The sequence below is a fragment of the Canis aureus genome, chromosome 6 (genome assembly GCF_053574225.1).
Source record: "Canis aureus isolate CA01 chromosome 6, VMU_Caureus_v.1.0, whole genome shotgun sequence".
Classification (NCBI taxonomy): domain Eukaryota; kingdom Metazoa; phylum Chordata; class Mammalia; order Carnivora; family Canidae; genus Canis; species Canis aureus.
This window is the reverse complement of record NC_135616.1, coordinates 72529424-72546376: the sequence shown is the minus strand read 5'-3', so window position 1 is coordinate 72546376 and position 16953 is coordinate 72529424. Positions and strand designations below refer to the sequence as shown.

The 16953-nt window shown below is 37.0% G+C and overlaps 1 protein-coding gene across 3 annotated transcripts in view; it reads left to right on the top strand.

Annotated features, from left to right (window-relative positions):
- Positions 1–16953, top strand: part of SYT14 (synaptotagmin 14) — a 212188-nt gene that overhangs the window by 9470 nt on the left and 185765 nt on the right. For 2 of the 3 annotated variants that reach the window (XM_077902218.1, XM_077902219.1), the window contains exon 2: positions 5728–5775. In XM_077902218.1, coding sequence (XP_077758344.1) covers positions 5728–5775 — 48 coding nt within the window. Of the gene's footprint in view, positions 1–5727; positions 5776–6077; positions 6283–16953 lie in introns of all 3 variants that reach the window. The other variant, XM_077902220.1, reaches the window with a different exon arrangement.

The following is a 16953-nucleotide window of genomic DNA, read 5'->3' as shown; positions in this document are numbered from 1 at the left end:
GGCAACATTAATAGGAAATGTTTCATGCTGTTATGTATAGTTATGTATAGTATAGGTGTCTGCTTAAGAATTAGCTATAACAGAATTTATCGGTATAAAAGACACAGTTTCATTTTTGACTATTTTAGGGCACCTGGGTGGCTCAGTTCGGTTAAGTGTCTGCCGTTGACTTGGGGCATGAACCCAGGGTTCTGGGGTTGAGCCCCACGTTGGGCTCCCTGCTCAGCCTGGAGTCTGCTCATCCCTCTCCCACTACCCCTCCCTCTGGCTCGTGCTTTCTCTCTCTCTCAAATAAAATCTTTTTTTTTTTTTTTTTTTTAAGATTTATTTAGTTATTCATGAGAGACACAGAGAGAGAGAGGCAGAGACACAGGCAGAGGGAGAAGCAGGCTCCTTGCGGGGAGCATGATGTGGGACTCGATCCTGGGTCTCCAGGGTCACGCCCTGGGCCCAAGGCAGGCGCTCAACCACTGAGCCACCCAGGCGTCTTTCAAATAAAATCTTACAATTTTTTTTTTTTTTTACTACTTTCATGCATATGTTTTGCTGATAGACCTTTTGATAGGTAGAATTTAGTTTTTTTTTAATTAATTTTTTTTTAGAGAGAGTGCAAGAGTGGGGAGGGGAGGGGAGAGAGACAGACAGACAGAGGGAATCAGAGTCCTCATGGAGCAAGGAGCCTGAAGTAGGGCTCGCTCCTACAGGCCTGAGATCATGACCTGATCTGAAACCGAGAGTCAGACACTTAACCCACTGAGCCACCCGAACGCCCCACATTTAAGGTATTCCTAAAGTAGCCTTGTGATGTTTGAGAAGAAATGAATAGAGCCTGTGAAGTATGGTGACTTAGTTTATTAGTAAAAACTAACATGGTGGAAAAAACAAGGTCAATTTTAAAAAGGACTCCTAGATCTGTTTCAAATGAAGTAAATCTTTAGGTTTAATTCCATTTTTTGCATTCCCATTTTTTGATGGGAATGTAATATCACTGTGTGTTTTTCTTCTGTAGGCATCTGGAAAAGTACATACTTTATAAATCTCTACCACCCCCACCGCCCCTGCTTAAAAAGAAATTCCCATTTCCCAGACACCCTCTCAGTCACGTGCATCCATACACAAGTCCACACATGCACACATTCATAGCATGTCTGTGTGTGCCCACACACATCTATTTCCTCTTACAGCATGTACTTAAGCCAATTGTAGAGGATCCTGCCAGTTTACATTATGCTCCTACATGGGTTTGCCTGAGGGAAAAGATGGTAACTTCGACTAAGCTTGTCATTTTCTATCTATTTCTCATTTCCATGTTGCTGAGATGATTATTTCAAGAGCAATGCTGGTATTATCTCTAAGAATAGTTTTGAGAAATTGACTTTTATTTAAATTACCGTAGATTAGAAAACAATTTCATAATTTTTTTTGTTAAAATGAAGAAAAGTCCATTTTTTAAAAGATAAGTTCATTTTAAAATTTCTTACTATATTAACTCTAGTGTCCTAATTATTTTTTTCTGACAATAAACTAGTGACCCTGGGCAACTTAATGTTTGGTGCCTCAGTTTGCTTATCTGTAAGGAGCTAGACAAGTTTATTTCTGACCTCTGGTCGCTTTTTATATTCTACCATTCTCTTGGTCTCCAAGTCTTCGTTATTGTTATGTCTTTGAAGTAAATTTGATGTGTGAAAAATTGTATTTGTATAAGAGTATCTTTGGGGGATGATTAATAGTCTTAGTAGAAGACTTAGCTCTTTCCAAAGAGATTGACTAATTTATTACTTTAAATAATCATTCCCCCAAATTGATTCAGCCACTGTGGAAAACAGTATGGTGGTTTCCTAAAAAATTAAAGATAGAATTACCATAAGATCCAAAAATCCCACAGCTGGGCGTATACCTAAAGGAAATGAAAGGAAAATATGGAAGAGGTATCTGTGCTTCCATGTTTATTGCAGCCTTATTCACAAGAGCCAAGATATGGAAACAAGATAAGTGTCCATCAGTGGATGAGTGGATAAAAAGGTGGTATATGTGTATACAATGAAACATTATTCAGCCATAAAAAGAAGGAAGCCCTGCCAGTTGTGACAACATGGATGGACCTTAAGGTCATTATGTTAAGTGAAATAAGTCAGATGCACATGACAAATAGCATATGTTGTCACTTAAATGTGGAATCTAAAAAGGCTGAACTTGTGAAAGCACAGAGTGGAATGGTGATTACTGGGGTCTGGGAGATATGAGGGAATTGGGGAGATGTTGTTAAAGGGTAAAATCTTGCAACCAGCAGATAAATGCAATATAATGCACAGTATAGTGGTTATAGACAGCAATACTATGTTATAAACTTGAAAGTTGCTAAGAGACTGGATCTTAATTGTGACTACCCCAGACAGGAAATGATAATTATGGGATGTGATAGAGGTGTTAGCTAATGCTATGGTGGTAATCATGTCCTGATACATAAATGTATCAAATCAACATGTCATACACTTTAAACTTACCAGTGTTATATGTCAATTATGGCTCAATAAAAATAATCAATAATCATTCTATGTATTTGATATGCATTTTTGTTATACATGTGCATCAAATCATCTCACTGTGCACTTTAAATACCTTAGACTTTTATTTGTTTAACTTTACCTGAATAAAGCTGAAATAAAGAAAATCATCCTCTTGTGCATTATACTCTTAAAATCAGTAAAGTATTTTTTGAATTGCCACCATATCTCAGTCAAGAAATGCTTGCAGTGACTTATCTTTTGCTTACAATTTGATATATTTGGAAACTTCAGATTTATTTTTAGGGATTTTATTTTATTTTATTTTTAATTTTTTTTAAATTTATTTATGATAGTCACACACAGAGAGAGCGAGAGAGAGAGGCAGAGACACAGGCAGAGGGAGAAGCAGGATCCATGCACCGGGAGCCCGACGTGGGATTCGATCCCGGGTCTCCAGGATCACGCCCTGGGCCAAAGGCAGGCACTAAACCGCTGCGCCACCCAGGGATCCCTATTTTTAGGGATTTTAAAACAAGGCATGAAGTTCATACAAAGTTCACTGTGTCTCTGATTGAAAAAGTATTTAAGCCTTTTGACTTCCAAACACAATACATTAAAACATATACAGTTAACATACAGAATGCATATTTTTTTTCCTTAACACTCTTACTGGTCTCTGAAAGGATTGGGGACAAAAGGAATATTGATTTCAGTGTCCAATAATATAATAAAGTTTATTTAACTTTCTGTATTTTTTTGTACTTTTAGTAGGAAGATTTTTTCCCCCTGAATTTTACTTTATTGCCTGGCATTTATTTATCCTTAATATTCCTTTCCATTTCAGTAATAATAGTGATTGTTACATGTACATTATTGAAATCTCACTTAGTTAGAATTTTTGGAACAAATAACCAGGAAGAGTAGAGCACAGTCTTGCTTTTTTGAGTTACATGGTTTTTGTGCATACTTTGACAAATTTGGAAACTTTGGAAATTGACTCTAATCTAAAAAAAAAAAAGTAATTATTTGACTTAGCTTTAATCATCAGCTTTTATGAAGTTCTTTCATTTGATATAGATAAATTGAACACTTTTAAAAGTGGGAGTTAGCTTTCATGGACATTTTGTAGAGAAAAGTCTTAGAATATAAAATAGTTTTTGTTGTTATTATTAATACTAAGCCTGTATAAACTATGCACTTACATTTAAGATAAGATGTGTTTACCAAAACCTAACCAATTTACATTAAATATGGGGCAAAGCCTAGTTTTAATTACAGGCTTTAAAAAAGTACAGTCTTATTAACATGAATTAAGTACATAAAGCAAACTACATTATAAGTGTAATTTTCTGGAGAATAGGCCTTAATGACCATATAAGAAATATTTTTATGTAGCCTCTGAAAACATCAGTGATTGCATTAGTGTATGTTATGTTATTGTTAATTATATGATTCTTCCAAATCTCTTAAAAATAGTTTCTTCTGTAATTTGGTAAATTTTTTCCTTCTAGTTTTTGTGTAGAGTCTTCTCAATATTAAAGCTATGTAGTATACAGTTGTAGCTCATTCTTGCCCTTCAGCAAGTGATCAGCGGTTGCCCATTGGTAATACTCCAGTTAGTAACGTCTCACTGTTTTTACACTGAGGTTTGCTGAATAATAGTTGTTTTGTAATCATAGCTTTAAGGTAGGTATTTCTTCTTGCTAAGTGTATCTTCCTGATAACCAGTGATGAGTCAGTAGTGTTGATGATAATCACAAACCTGGCGTTGTTACAACCAAGTTGAAATGTAGATCTAACCTACTTTAGCGATAGAAGTACTGTTTTATAGTTTTTTGGCTTCTTTCTCAGATGACCTATTTTTTTTTTTTTTTTTTAGTGGCTGTCATGGTTTTTACCTCTCATGTTACTGCTCTAAGATATTTCTTTTTTTTTTTTATAGCTGTTATAAGAAATACACTTAAACTGTTCACAACTGTTCATAATCTTCTGTAATGAATTGATGATTAAATTATTTAATATTTCTATCATGCAAACTTTGAACATAATTCACAGCATAATTATAAGGTCATTGCATATATAGAATACTACAAAGCTTCATTTAGCTTACATTCATATAAAGCAGTGGTATTATGTTTCAGAGTAAAGGAAATATCTATTTCTGTAGAGACTAATAATATTACTTTATTTTTTTGATATTTTATGATAGAGCAGTTTTTGTAATTTTAATCAAAGTAAGCTTTTGGCTAAATTTGTTTTTATCATCCTATCTATTTATAAATTTTGTCTTTTTTGCAGATGTGTAAGTGTGGGTAGCTGAAGAGCAGGGAAAAGATAACATTTCATTTTATACCATATGAGTATGTATGTGATAAAATATAAATAGTGCCTTTACAGGATTGACCCTTCCATAGCAACTGTATATATTAAACCTCAGATACAAAAGTGGCTTCTTTCTTACAGTGTTTCCTTCTAGATGATGTGAAGAGGTACTTAGGAAATGGTGATATGGGGGATCCCTGGGTGGCGCAGCGGTTTGGCGCCTGCCTTTGGCTCAGGGCGTGATCCTGGAGACCCAAGATCGAATCCCACATCAGGCTCCCGGTGCATGGAGCCTGCTTCTCCCTCTGCCTATGTCTCTGCCTCTCTCTCTCTCTCTGTGACTATCATAAAAAAAAAAAAAAAAAAAAAAAAAAAACTTAAAAAAAAAAAAAAAAAGGAAATGGTGATATGATATCTGCTCTTCCTCCCCACCCCCCATGATATCTTCTCTTGAGAAGATTGTCATTTAAAAATAACATGCTTGAGGGACGCCTGGGTGGCTCAGTGATTGAGTGTCTGCCTTTAGCTCAGGGCGTGATCCTGGGGTCCTGGGATGGAGTCCCCCATCGGGCTTCCGACAGGGAGCCTGTTTCTCCCTCTGTTTGTATCTCTACCTCTCTCTGTGTGTCTCTCATGGATAAATTAAAAAAAAAAAATCTTAAAAAAATAAAAATAACATGCTTGAATGAAGCTTCTTCATTCCAAGACTTTCTAAGATCTTAGTTTATGGGTTCAGGAAAATTCGGGATATCAAGTTATCATATAGTTGAGTTTAAGGTTAGTTAGGAAACATTTTTTTCCTGAGGTCATTGGTAAAGGCTGATTTAAAACAGTTCTTTGTAATAGTCAAACTCACATTATTTCCTCTTTTTAACTTCTAACAAAATTTTTTTAACAGGTGGAGAAAGAACCTGTGGAGTACATGAACTTATCTGTATTAGAAAAGGTAAGTCAATGCTCTGCATGGGTATTTGGATACAAAATGAACACTTCACAGTGTCTGTTAAACTTTTAGTAAGATGGCAGATAATTTGGATTTAGAATAAAATTTAATAAATACTAATATTTTTTTATTTGTATCATAGACTTAAGCATCCATAAAGTGCATATTGTTTATTATGTGGTTATTGAGAGTTGTTACTTTATATTGAGTTTTGTTGGGCTGATAAAGCCTGGTTTCTAGCATATTGGTTATTAGACATGGTGAAGAGGCAAAGAATGGAGGGTTTGATTTTTGTTCCCTTTCAGAATCTGGAATCTGAGTGCATGCTGACCTCCCATTGACTTCTGTTCTATTACTGTACCCCATCAGAGAGATGTGAGGAGTTGGTTGAATTTCAAATCGGGATCATGTCCAAAGACCACAACATCCTTTGACACCAACAACTGTCTATGCTTCCTTAGAAGGAGCCACCTGACAACTGGGTGGTTCAACAAGGTGGCCCCAGGAAAGGTAATTCAGTTATTAGGTGGGAGGCAAGGAATCAGGTATTCTCTAGATTTGGAAGAATCAGGAGAACCTTGGGAATCCCCACATTCATGAGTAATGAGAAATCGGTGGAATGATGTGAAGAAAGGAGAAGAAACACCTGGGGAGATCAGGGGAGGAAATCCCTCATAAATTTAGTACTCTTTTCTATTTTTAAACTTGAGAGACTTTATTTTTCTTGCATCTCTCTTGAAAACTGACTTAGCCCTCCTGAGTCTGGCCAGTGAACAGACTTCTCTCCCTAATATTTCACCCTAAGGAGGTTTGAGGCGGTGTCAGTATTTGTGATACATGAGTCTGATTGGCACGCCAGGGAAATGTCAGCATATTTTCATAAGTCTTCAACAGATCTGAAAAGCCTCAGCTTCTTTAGAGTTGAAAAAGATTTCTGATCCTTCTTAGGTGAACTTATGTGACCATTATTACATGGTCATACTATAGTTGATGCGTCACTACCTGTGATTGCTGTACATTTAAAAACAATCTCCCTCCTTGATTAGAGGGTAGTTTATCCATATACCTTTCCTCTGATAAAACAAAGGAGAAAATTGAAGTCCATTCCCTGAAATCTCAAATTTTTGGTTATGATTTTCATGCTATAACCATTGTTGATTTGTACTTCTTGTTTAAAACAGGGAGAGAGGGGGCAAACGTATACATTGTTTTTTCTTCCTTTATGTAAAGATTTCTAAAACTTCTTCTATAATATATTAATCCAGAATCATTAAAAATGTTTTAAAGAATTTTACAGTTATTAGCTTGTCCCACCAAAACTTTTTAAAACACAGAAGTTATTTGGTGGGACAGCAGAAGACACTGTACGAATTACTTGGAATCAAAAGTTGTTAAAGCTGTGGTTAGGTGAAGTGGGAATCAAGACAAGGATAGAGAGAGCTAGAAGGGAGGAACATAAATGTGCAGAGGATCTCTTGTGGCTACAATGGGACCATAAAGCTACAGTAAAGAAAATAGTATAGATAGGGATAGATGGTGATCTGAACATACCTTGTTATTATGGCTCTTCTTATTATTCTGTATTGCTGTCTTAATTCCTCTCCAGTAGTTCGCAGATAATGCCTTGCCCACATTTCTATTAATCCAGCTTTTCCTCTTCCTTTCCACTTTTCTATAAAATTTTAAATCTGTGATTACAGTTTAAAAAAATTATCATAACTGTAGCCATGTCACAGAAAGGTTTCCGAATCTCTATGTATGCCCTCAGCATTCAGTATAGTGTCCTGTTCTAGTGGATGGGTGTTCTAGACATATTTAAGCATTTCACAGTTAATGCTCAGAGCTAAAGCTTTTGCCTTTTAAACTGAACTTCCACAGAGTAGAGCATATGAAGGTTATATGAAGTCGAATAATCGTGATTATATCAGAGATTCTGGTAAAATAGCTTCTCCAGTGACACATTTGGCTTCTATTTTACTTGTTTGGCTGTTCCTTCTCTGTCTCCTTTGCTGGCTTCTCTCCGCCAGACCTTCACATACTGGAATGTATCAGAGTTTAGTCCTGGCCTCCTTCACTTTCCTTTTTCCTCTGTTTGATTTTATTTAGTTTTCTCTTAAATGCCACACAGATTTATAAATCCAGCTTTGAGCTGTCCTCGAGCTCCCTGCTCCTCTACCCTGTATTTACTTGATCTTTCTCTCTGTTCTCTGGATGTCCGTCAGAGCACTGATGTGGTTTGTCTAAATGGCACGTCTTGATTTTCTCACAGGTGCCTGTACCTTCCTCAGTCTTCCCCATCTCTGCTAATAAAAAGCCCAGTCTATCCAGTTGCTTAAGTCCTAACTTAAGGTTAGCTGCTTTTTCACTCATTCTGTCTTTCCCATTTCATTTTTTAAAATGTTTTATTTATTTATTCATGGGAAACACACAGAGAGAGAGAGACAGAGACAAAGGCAGAGGGAGAAGCAGGCTCCCTGCAGGGAGCCCGACATGGGACTCGATCCTGGGACTCCAGGATCATGCCCTGGGCCAAAGGCAAACGCTCAACCACTGAGCCACCCAGGCGTCCCCCAGTGATTTTTTAAAATACAAATCAGGTTTGCGTGTATTATATCTATATCAGGTCTTAAGTCTGTGTGCACTTCCGTGGATTCCTGTTCCACCTGGAATAAAATCAGAGAGCCTTACCCTGATCTACAAAGCCTTATGTAGTAGCATCAAACCAAAGTCCAAAACATCATCTAAATATCAACTCCTCATCTGAAATCATTTGTATCAGGTATGGGTAAAACTCTGGGTATGATCTGTCCTGGCTTCAAATTCCTTTCCTATGTGCAGATCTGTGAAACTAGCAAACACGTCACCTGCTCTCCAAATACAGCAATGGAAGAGGCCTAGGATAACAGTTACAGACATTTCCACCCCAAATGTGAGAAAATGCAAGGAGGAAAGGACTCATTGGTACTTAGCAATTTTGAAACATGGAACTGGGAAAAATCTTTAGGTTTCAAGGCCTGGGAATCATACTGTCTAGCTCTTGATCCGGAGGTCTAAAGCTCCACCTCCAGCTTTAAGACTCTATGCTTAGAGTCATCCTTCCTTTTTCTCAAAAGGTAGTGTATGTTTGCACCGATTTTCTGCCTGTAGAATTTTGGTGGTCTATGAGTCTTTCTTTATTTCATCCTCTGAATCCTTTCGATTCAAGCTGACAGTGTTTATATATAATATTCTCAAAAACCTCGTGAGTGTCCTCTGTATGTCATCGGGATTCATTCCATTAGACAAGATCCTCCTCCACAGGTCTTTCCTGGATTATTCCATCTCTGTTTTTGGCTTTTGCTCAGATGGGGGTAGGGGAGAACCAAGAGCAGGATATCTAGTTTCTTCAGAGAGCCCTCTGTGTCACTGAATATTTGTTCATCTTGAGGCACTGGCAAAGGGATGTCTAGCTATACCGTTGGCTCCAGAGTGTGTTTTCTTGATGTTGATTCTCTAATTTTAGCATAATTTACAATCTAGATAGGCCAAGGATTTTCCAAATCATGAAGACAGAGAGAGAACACAAACAGAGGGAGCAGCAAGCAGAGGGAGAGGGAGAAGCAGGCTCCCCAGGGAGCAGGGAGCCCAATGTGGGGCTTGATCCCAGGACTCTGGGATCACGATATGACTAAAGGTCATCCCTGAGCTACCCAGGTGTCCTGAAGTCCTGGTACCTTTTTACTTAAAAGTTTTTCTCTCAGTTTATACATTTCCTCCCAAGGTTTACTATAAGCAGCACAAAGAAACCTGACCACCCTTTCAGCACATCACTTGGAAATTTTAGCTAAATATCCAAGTTCACTGTAATTTCCATATAACTGTAGGACATAATTTAGCCAGGCCTCTGCCACTGGGTCACAAGGATCTTCTTTCTCTAGTTTCCAGTAATCTGCTCTTCCTTTCTTCCTGACTTCTCACCAGCAGCACCTTTAACATTTATGTTTCTACAGTGGTCCCTTTATGACTGTTTAGTTGGGTCTTCTAGATCTAAGACAGTATAGGGTTTTTTTTTTCCTACTTTGAGCCTTATTTTTTTCCTCAGTCCTCACTAGCAGAATCATTAACACCTATGTTTCTTCTTTTTTTTAATAATAAATTTATTTTTTATTGGTGTTCAATTTGCCAACATACAGAATAACACCCAGTGCTCATCCCTTCAAGTGCCCCCCTCAGTGCCCGTCACTCATTCACCCCCACCCCCCGCCCTCCTCCCCTTCCACCACCCCTAGTTCGTTTCCCAAAGTTAGGAGTCTTTATGTTCTGTCTCCCTTTCTGTTATTTCCACCCATTTCTTAACACCTGTGTTTCTACTAAAAGGCAATAAATATTTCTCAAGGCAATTTAGGCTTTTTCAAATGTCATGCTCCTCAAAATTCTTCAGACTTCTCCCCGTTACCTCATTTCAAAGCCACTTCTGTATGTTAGGTTATAGCAGCACCCCACTTCCAGGTACTAAAATCTGTATTTGTTACCTATGGCTGCTATAACAAATGACTACAACTTTGGTGGCTTAAAACAACACAAGCTTATTCTTCTACAGTCCTGGGAACCAGAAGTCCAGAGTCAGTTTCGCTGGGCTAGGGCCCAGCTTTTCTTCCAGAGGCTCTGTTTCCTTATCTTTTCCATCTAGAGGCCACCTGCATCCGGTGGTTTATGGTCCCTTTCTCCCATCTTCAAATCTATCACTCCACAAACTCTGCTTCTGATGTTTTATTTCTTTTTTCTCCTACTCATTCTGATTGCCTACCTCCCTCTTCTGAGGACTTTTGTGATTATATCAGGCCTAGCAGGATATCCACTCTAATCTCGCTATCTTAAGATCCTTAACACAACGAAGTATGTAAAGACCCTTTTGCCATTTAGGATAATATTTACTGGTTTTAGGGATTGGGACAGAGATATCTTTCAGAGGCCATTACATTACTCAGCCTAACACTTACATAATCTGAGCCCTGGTCACTTCATGCTTTTTGTTTTTTGTATACTGTCGCTTACCCACTGTGCTTCAGCTACACTGGTTTTATTTTTCTTCATTAAATATCCAGACTTGTTTCCGACTAAAGATGTTATTACAGGCTATTTTCTCGCCTGTAATGTTCCCTCCCCCCCCCCCCCCACTAGCTCTTTGAACGATTGACTCCTCTAATCCTTTAGGTCTCATTCCAAGTGTTATTTTCTCAGTAACAGATTTTTTACCATATCTAAAGTAGCCCTTTGTATTCTTTAATCTTAATTATATCATTTTATTCATTTAGTAACATCTATCTTAATTGGTACTTATCACTTGTATAGTTATTTACTGTTTTGCAAGGAACTCTATGTCCCTCCATCAAATAGCTCTTAATTGTGTAGGAGCTTGGATTGATTTGTTCACTGCTATATTCCCAGTGCTGAGAATTACAATAGGACATATGGTAGGTACTTAATCAATGTTTGTGGAATTATTGAATGAGTGATTGAATTGGATTTAGCTGAATTGATCTTGAATAATTTTATTTGATGCTTACCAGTTAGTTAGGCATTTATTGAATACTCTCTCTATGTAGGTACAATTCTAAATGTAATGACAAAGATTTCTTTTTTCAAGAATGTTTTAAACTAGATAATTTAAAATTTTCCACAGCAAAACACCTAAAAACAGTGGAGAAAATATTAGAGTGTAGGCCTTTAAATGCATTTTTAAGCCCTAAGAAAAGTTAGGGAACCATCAGAGTTAAAAAATATGGAGGCTCACCAGGGAAATACAAATCAAACTATGTTGAGATACCATCCCACCCCCAGTAGGATGGCTAAAAAAAGACAACCAGTATTGGCGAAGCTGTAGAGAAATTGGAACCTCACATGTTACTGGTGGAATTATAAAGTGCTGCAGCCACTTTGGAAGATAGTTTGGCACTTCCTCAGAAAGTTAAACATAGAGTTACCAGATGGCCCAGAAATTTTATTTCTAGGTATAACCAAGAGAATTGAAAACTTATGTTCACACAAAAGCCTGTATTGTAATAGTCATAGCATCATCGCTCATAATAACCAAAGTAAGAGAAACCTAAATGCCCATGAAGTGATGGATGAATAAACAGAAAGTGGTATATCCATATAATGGAGTATTATCCAGCAATTAAAAGGAGTGAGGTATTGATACATGCTCAATACAGATAGACCTTGAAAACATGCCAAGTGAAAGAAGGCAGACATAAAAGGCCACATATTATATGATTCTATTTATATGAAATGTCCAAAATAAGCAAATCCAGGGAGACAGAAAGTAGATCCGTGGTTTCCAGGGGCTGGAGGAAAGAGGGAATGGAGAGTGACTGCTGATGGGTACAGAGTTTCTTTTTGGGGTGATGAAAATGCTCTGAAATGAGACAGTGATAAGGTCGCACAGCTCTGTGAATGTACTGAAAACCACTGAATTGTAAACTTTATTTTTATTTTATTTTATTTTATTTTATTTTATTTTATTTTATTTTATTTTATTTTATTTTATTTTATTTTATTTTATTTTATTTTATTTTTTATTTATTAGAGACAGAGAGCGAGAGAGAGGCAGAGACACAGGCAGAGGGAGAAGCAGGCTCCATGCAGGGAGCCTGATGTGGGACTCGATCCCGGGTCTCCAGGATCACGCCCTGGACTGAAGGTGGCACTAAACCGCTGAGCCACCCTGGCTGCCCCTGAATTGTATACTTTAAAAGGATGGAATTTATGGTGAATTATATGTCAATAAAAGTTAAAAAACAAACAAACAAACAAAAAAACGGGAACTGAAACCTAGAGCTATAGATTCACTGCCATTGACTTCCCATATGGTGGCCAGTAGTCTAACAGATAAGGGTAGATACTGTGTGACTTTTTAATCTACCCTTAGATGGAAGCGCACTGTATCACTTCTGCTGTACTATATTGCCACAAGCACTTGTAAGCCTGCTTGGGTTCAAGGGGAGGGGAGTCTTCATGGGAGTAGTGCCAAAGAATTTGTAGCCATTAAAAAAAAGGTCAATATCCTATATGCTTACGTTAGAAAAAAATGAGATTTATGAGACACGCGTTGAGTGTAAGAAATTAGAGCTATCTTCTCATAAGCTCAGAGAAAGCAGAAAGAAGGAATGACGAAAGATAACAAAAAATTAATCAAATAGATAAAAAATGCCAGTACTTTGGAAAGGCTTATGAAATAGTTGACTCTCTCGTATATGGCTAATTAAGAACATAATACAGAAGCCACAAGTAAATAATGTTAGCCTTGTAAAAGGAGTACAATTGCACTCACAAGTGAGCTTTCAAAAATCTTAAAAGTATTAATGACTTTTTTGATAGTAAATTTGAAGTCATAGATGACATGGACAATTTCAGAGAAAAATATAATTTAAACCAATAGTAAATGATTTTTTTTTTTCAGGCAACTGCCATTCAGTCTTCAAAGACAAAAGGACCCAACCTTATGAAAACTATTCCAGAGATTGAAAGAAATGGAACATTATCCTAAATTACTTCATGAGTCTTAGAATATATAACCTTGATACTAATCCAGAGTAGTACAATAGGAGAGGGAAACACATGGTGATCTTACTTAGAAATATAAATGTAAGAATTAGCAAAAAAAATCCTGCAGTGCTTTGAGGAAAACGTACAAACACATGACAAGTTGGACTATCCCAAGAATGTCGCATGGGAATCTATTCATAAGGTTTACCATGTTGATCATGTTGATTGTGTGAGCATCTCAGTAGAAGCATTTGATAAAATTTAAAAGCTCTAATGCTAATAATATGTAGAAACTTCTTTAACCTAATAAAGCCTATCTGTCAAAAATAAGTGAGAAACTAAATACTTAATGATTAAATATTAGAAGCATGAATATTGCTGTTCAGCATCATACTGGACAATTTAGCCAGTAGTAAGCCAGGACAGAGAAATAGAAAGTATAAGTTTAAAAAGGAAGGTACAAGGCTAATATTATTCATAGGTGATGTTGATTATCTACGTAGAAAGTCCAAGAGACTTTGTAAACAAATTAATAGAATCAGAGACTTCAGTAAATTTTGTTACTGCAAGATCACTATATAAAAATAAGGTACATTTTTATATGTAATAGGCAACAAACAATTAGAAAATGCAATAAAAGATCTCTTTTAGAGTATTGTGGTGTCTTTAATATGCCTGGGAACAAATTGAACAAAAGATGTGTGACTTGTATGGAGAAAATTTTAAAAAGCTTTATATACAGACATAAAAGAAAACATGTAAATGAAGAGATAAATAATTTTTATGAGTAAAAACATGCAGTATGTTTAAATTGGCAGTACTCCCCAAATTAAGCTATAAATTTAACGGAATTCTAATCTAAATCCCAACAAGAATTTTCAGGGAATGTACAAGTTATTTCTTAAATGTATATGGCAGAGCAAATAGCCAAGAATAACTAAGATAGCTTTGAAGTAAAGGAATGTGGTAGGGGGGTGGTGTGTATTAATTAAAATTTTCATTTGGTTGCTTTATCAGAGATACTGAACAAGAAAGGTTTATTTCTGGGGCGCCTGGGTGGCTCAGTCAGTTCAGCATCTGCCTTTGGCTCAGGGCATGATCCCAGGAGAGCATAGCGCTCCCTGCTCAGGAGGGAGTCTGTTTCTCCTTCTGCTTCTCCCTCTTCCCCTGCCTCATGCTCGCTCTGTTTCTCTCTCAAGTAAATAAAATCTTTTTTTTTTTTTTTTAAAGATTTATTTCTCTCATAATGTAGAAGTCTAAGCTGATAGGCAGGATGGACTTAGCTGATTCTATTTAATGAATTTCGTTTGTCTTGCCCTGATGTGTCCTAGGATGTTGTCTCCCTTGGCATGTTTGAAGTTACCATGTCCACATTCCAGTTGCCAGAAAGGGAAGGGGAGAAAGCAAGCTCTCTTTAAGGCTGTGATCCAGAGTTGCAAATACATGATTCTACTCACATGTCATTGGCTAGAATTTAGTCACATGGCCAGTATCAGTTTACAAGAGAAGCTGGGAGGCTCTTCCCCCCCACCTCACCCCCAGCTAAATTTTGGGAAGTTGATTCCATAACTAAGCAAGAGAGAAAGAATAGACGTTGGGTGGCATTTAGCCATCTGTGCTTCAGAGATTTGCCCTGCTGATATCCAGAGTTTCTTGTAAAGTTACGGTAATTAAAATACTATAGAATTGGCCCAGATATAGGCAAATAGTCTAACGAGACATGATAAAGAGAACAGAAGCAGATACTCATACACAAGGAAGCTTAGTTCACGTGAAAGGTGATACCACAATCCAGTGGAATAAAGATGGACTGCTTATTCAGTGATGCTGGGAAAATTGGTCACCCATATGGAAAAAATAAAAGTAGGTCTGGGTTTCATGCTATAAAGTGAAATACTATTTGGATCAACTTTAAAACGTTTAAGAGAATATTTGAAATCACTCTGACTTCAGAGTGGGGAACAAGTTCTCAAGTCACAGAAAGCACAACCTCTGAAGGAAAAGATTGATAAATTCTACCTTTTTAAAATTTGAAACTTTTATACAATAGGAGCTACTATAAGCAGGATAAACAAGACAAGTCACAAAATGAGAGGTGCTGTTGACACTGCGTATGGTCAGTGAAAGTCAGGGTTCATGGTACATAGTGGCCCCTGGTGTATACTTGGAGTTTACGTGTGTGTGTGTGTGTGTGTGCACGTGCGTGCGGCCCTGTTACCAGTGCTGGGAGTAGAACATAGACAGGTGCCTTAGTGGAGCTTACCTTCTAGAGGAGGGAGATGCTAAAAAATAAGGAGAGTGTACGTAAGTGAAGCATGTAGTTTATCGGGAAGGGATAAGGGATATGGAGGAAGATAAATAATGAAAAAGACAATAATAGGGCTTGCAGCTCACCTCTTCAGCAGTTCAGGGTGGCCTGGGAAGACCTTTTTGAGAAGATGAAAACTATGTAGTGATTAGAATAAAAGGAATAAGCCAAGCCAGTGTCTGAGGGGAGAATGTTCCAGACAGAAGGGACAAGTTTGAAGAGCCTGAGGTGGGAATGATCCTGGCTTGCCTGGAGAGAATAGAAAGGCCAGTGGGTGGCTGGAGCAGAAGGTCAGGGAAAGGAATAAAGGCACACAGTAAAGGACGAGATGGAATGGGGTCTTGCAGGTCATAAAAGTATTTTGACGTTTTGGAAGTGAAGTGGAAGCCATTGAAGGGTATTAGTATGTCTTGAGTTGTATTTCCCCTTCATTAATTATGAAAAGTTTCAAACATACAAAAAAGAAATTAGATGGGGAGTCTCTGTGGATTCACTCAGAGGAGAAATTTAGAGAAATTCAAAAATTATATTCATTTTCTGTGTTTGCTTCAGCTGTGTATACTTTTTAAGAGACTAACCTAGTAGATTTTAGAATGTTCCAGTTCTGGATTTGGTTAATTGCTTATACATAATATAGGAAGATATATAACATATATAATAAGCATATATAAGAAATATACATAAGGCATATGAATAAGAATTATATGTATTATTTCTCCTTTCTACAAAAGGTGAAATATTATATATATTTGGTGTCTTGCTTTTTTTCCCCCTTTAAACTACTTGTGTACCTCAGCATGAAATTTAAATCAGAACACAGAGATCTCAGTCTTTTTTCTGGCTGCATTGTACCTCATTATGCTAACATACTGTGATTTATTCAACTCTTTGCCTACCAATGGAAATTGCTTTGTTACATAATTTTTGCTATTAAAATAGTGTCACAGTGAATAACTCTGTGCATGTGTTACTACTTATTAGTGGTCTATTTTTAGGTAGGTTCTGAAAAGTGGGGTTTCTGAGTCAAAGAGTAATTCTTACATAACTGCATTACAAATTGCAAAAATCCTGTCCTTATGCGTTGTACTTGGTGACTTTGAGATACCTATTTATTAAAGATACCTGGTGGAAGTTAGTTGGTTATCTGAATTTGGAATTCAGGGAAAAGATCAGGACAGGAGATATAAATTTGAGAGTACATAGTATTTAAAGCCATGAGGTTGGTTGAGATTACCCAGGAAGTGAGCGTAGGTAGACAATTGAAGATGACCAAGTATAGCATTAACATGAATATAGGCTTATGTATGAAAATTAAAAGATATTTAAGTTATAGTTGTTGAACATGA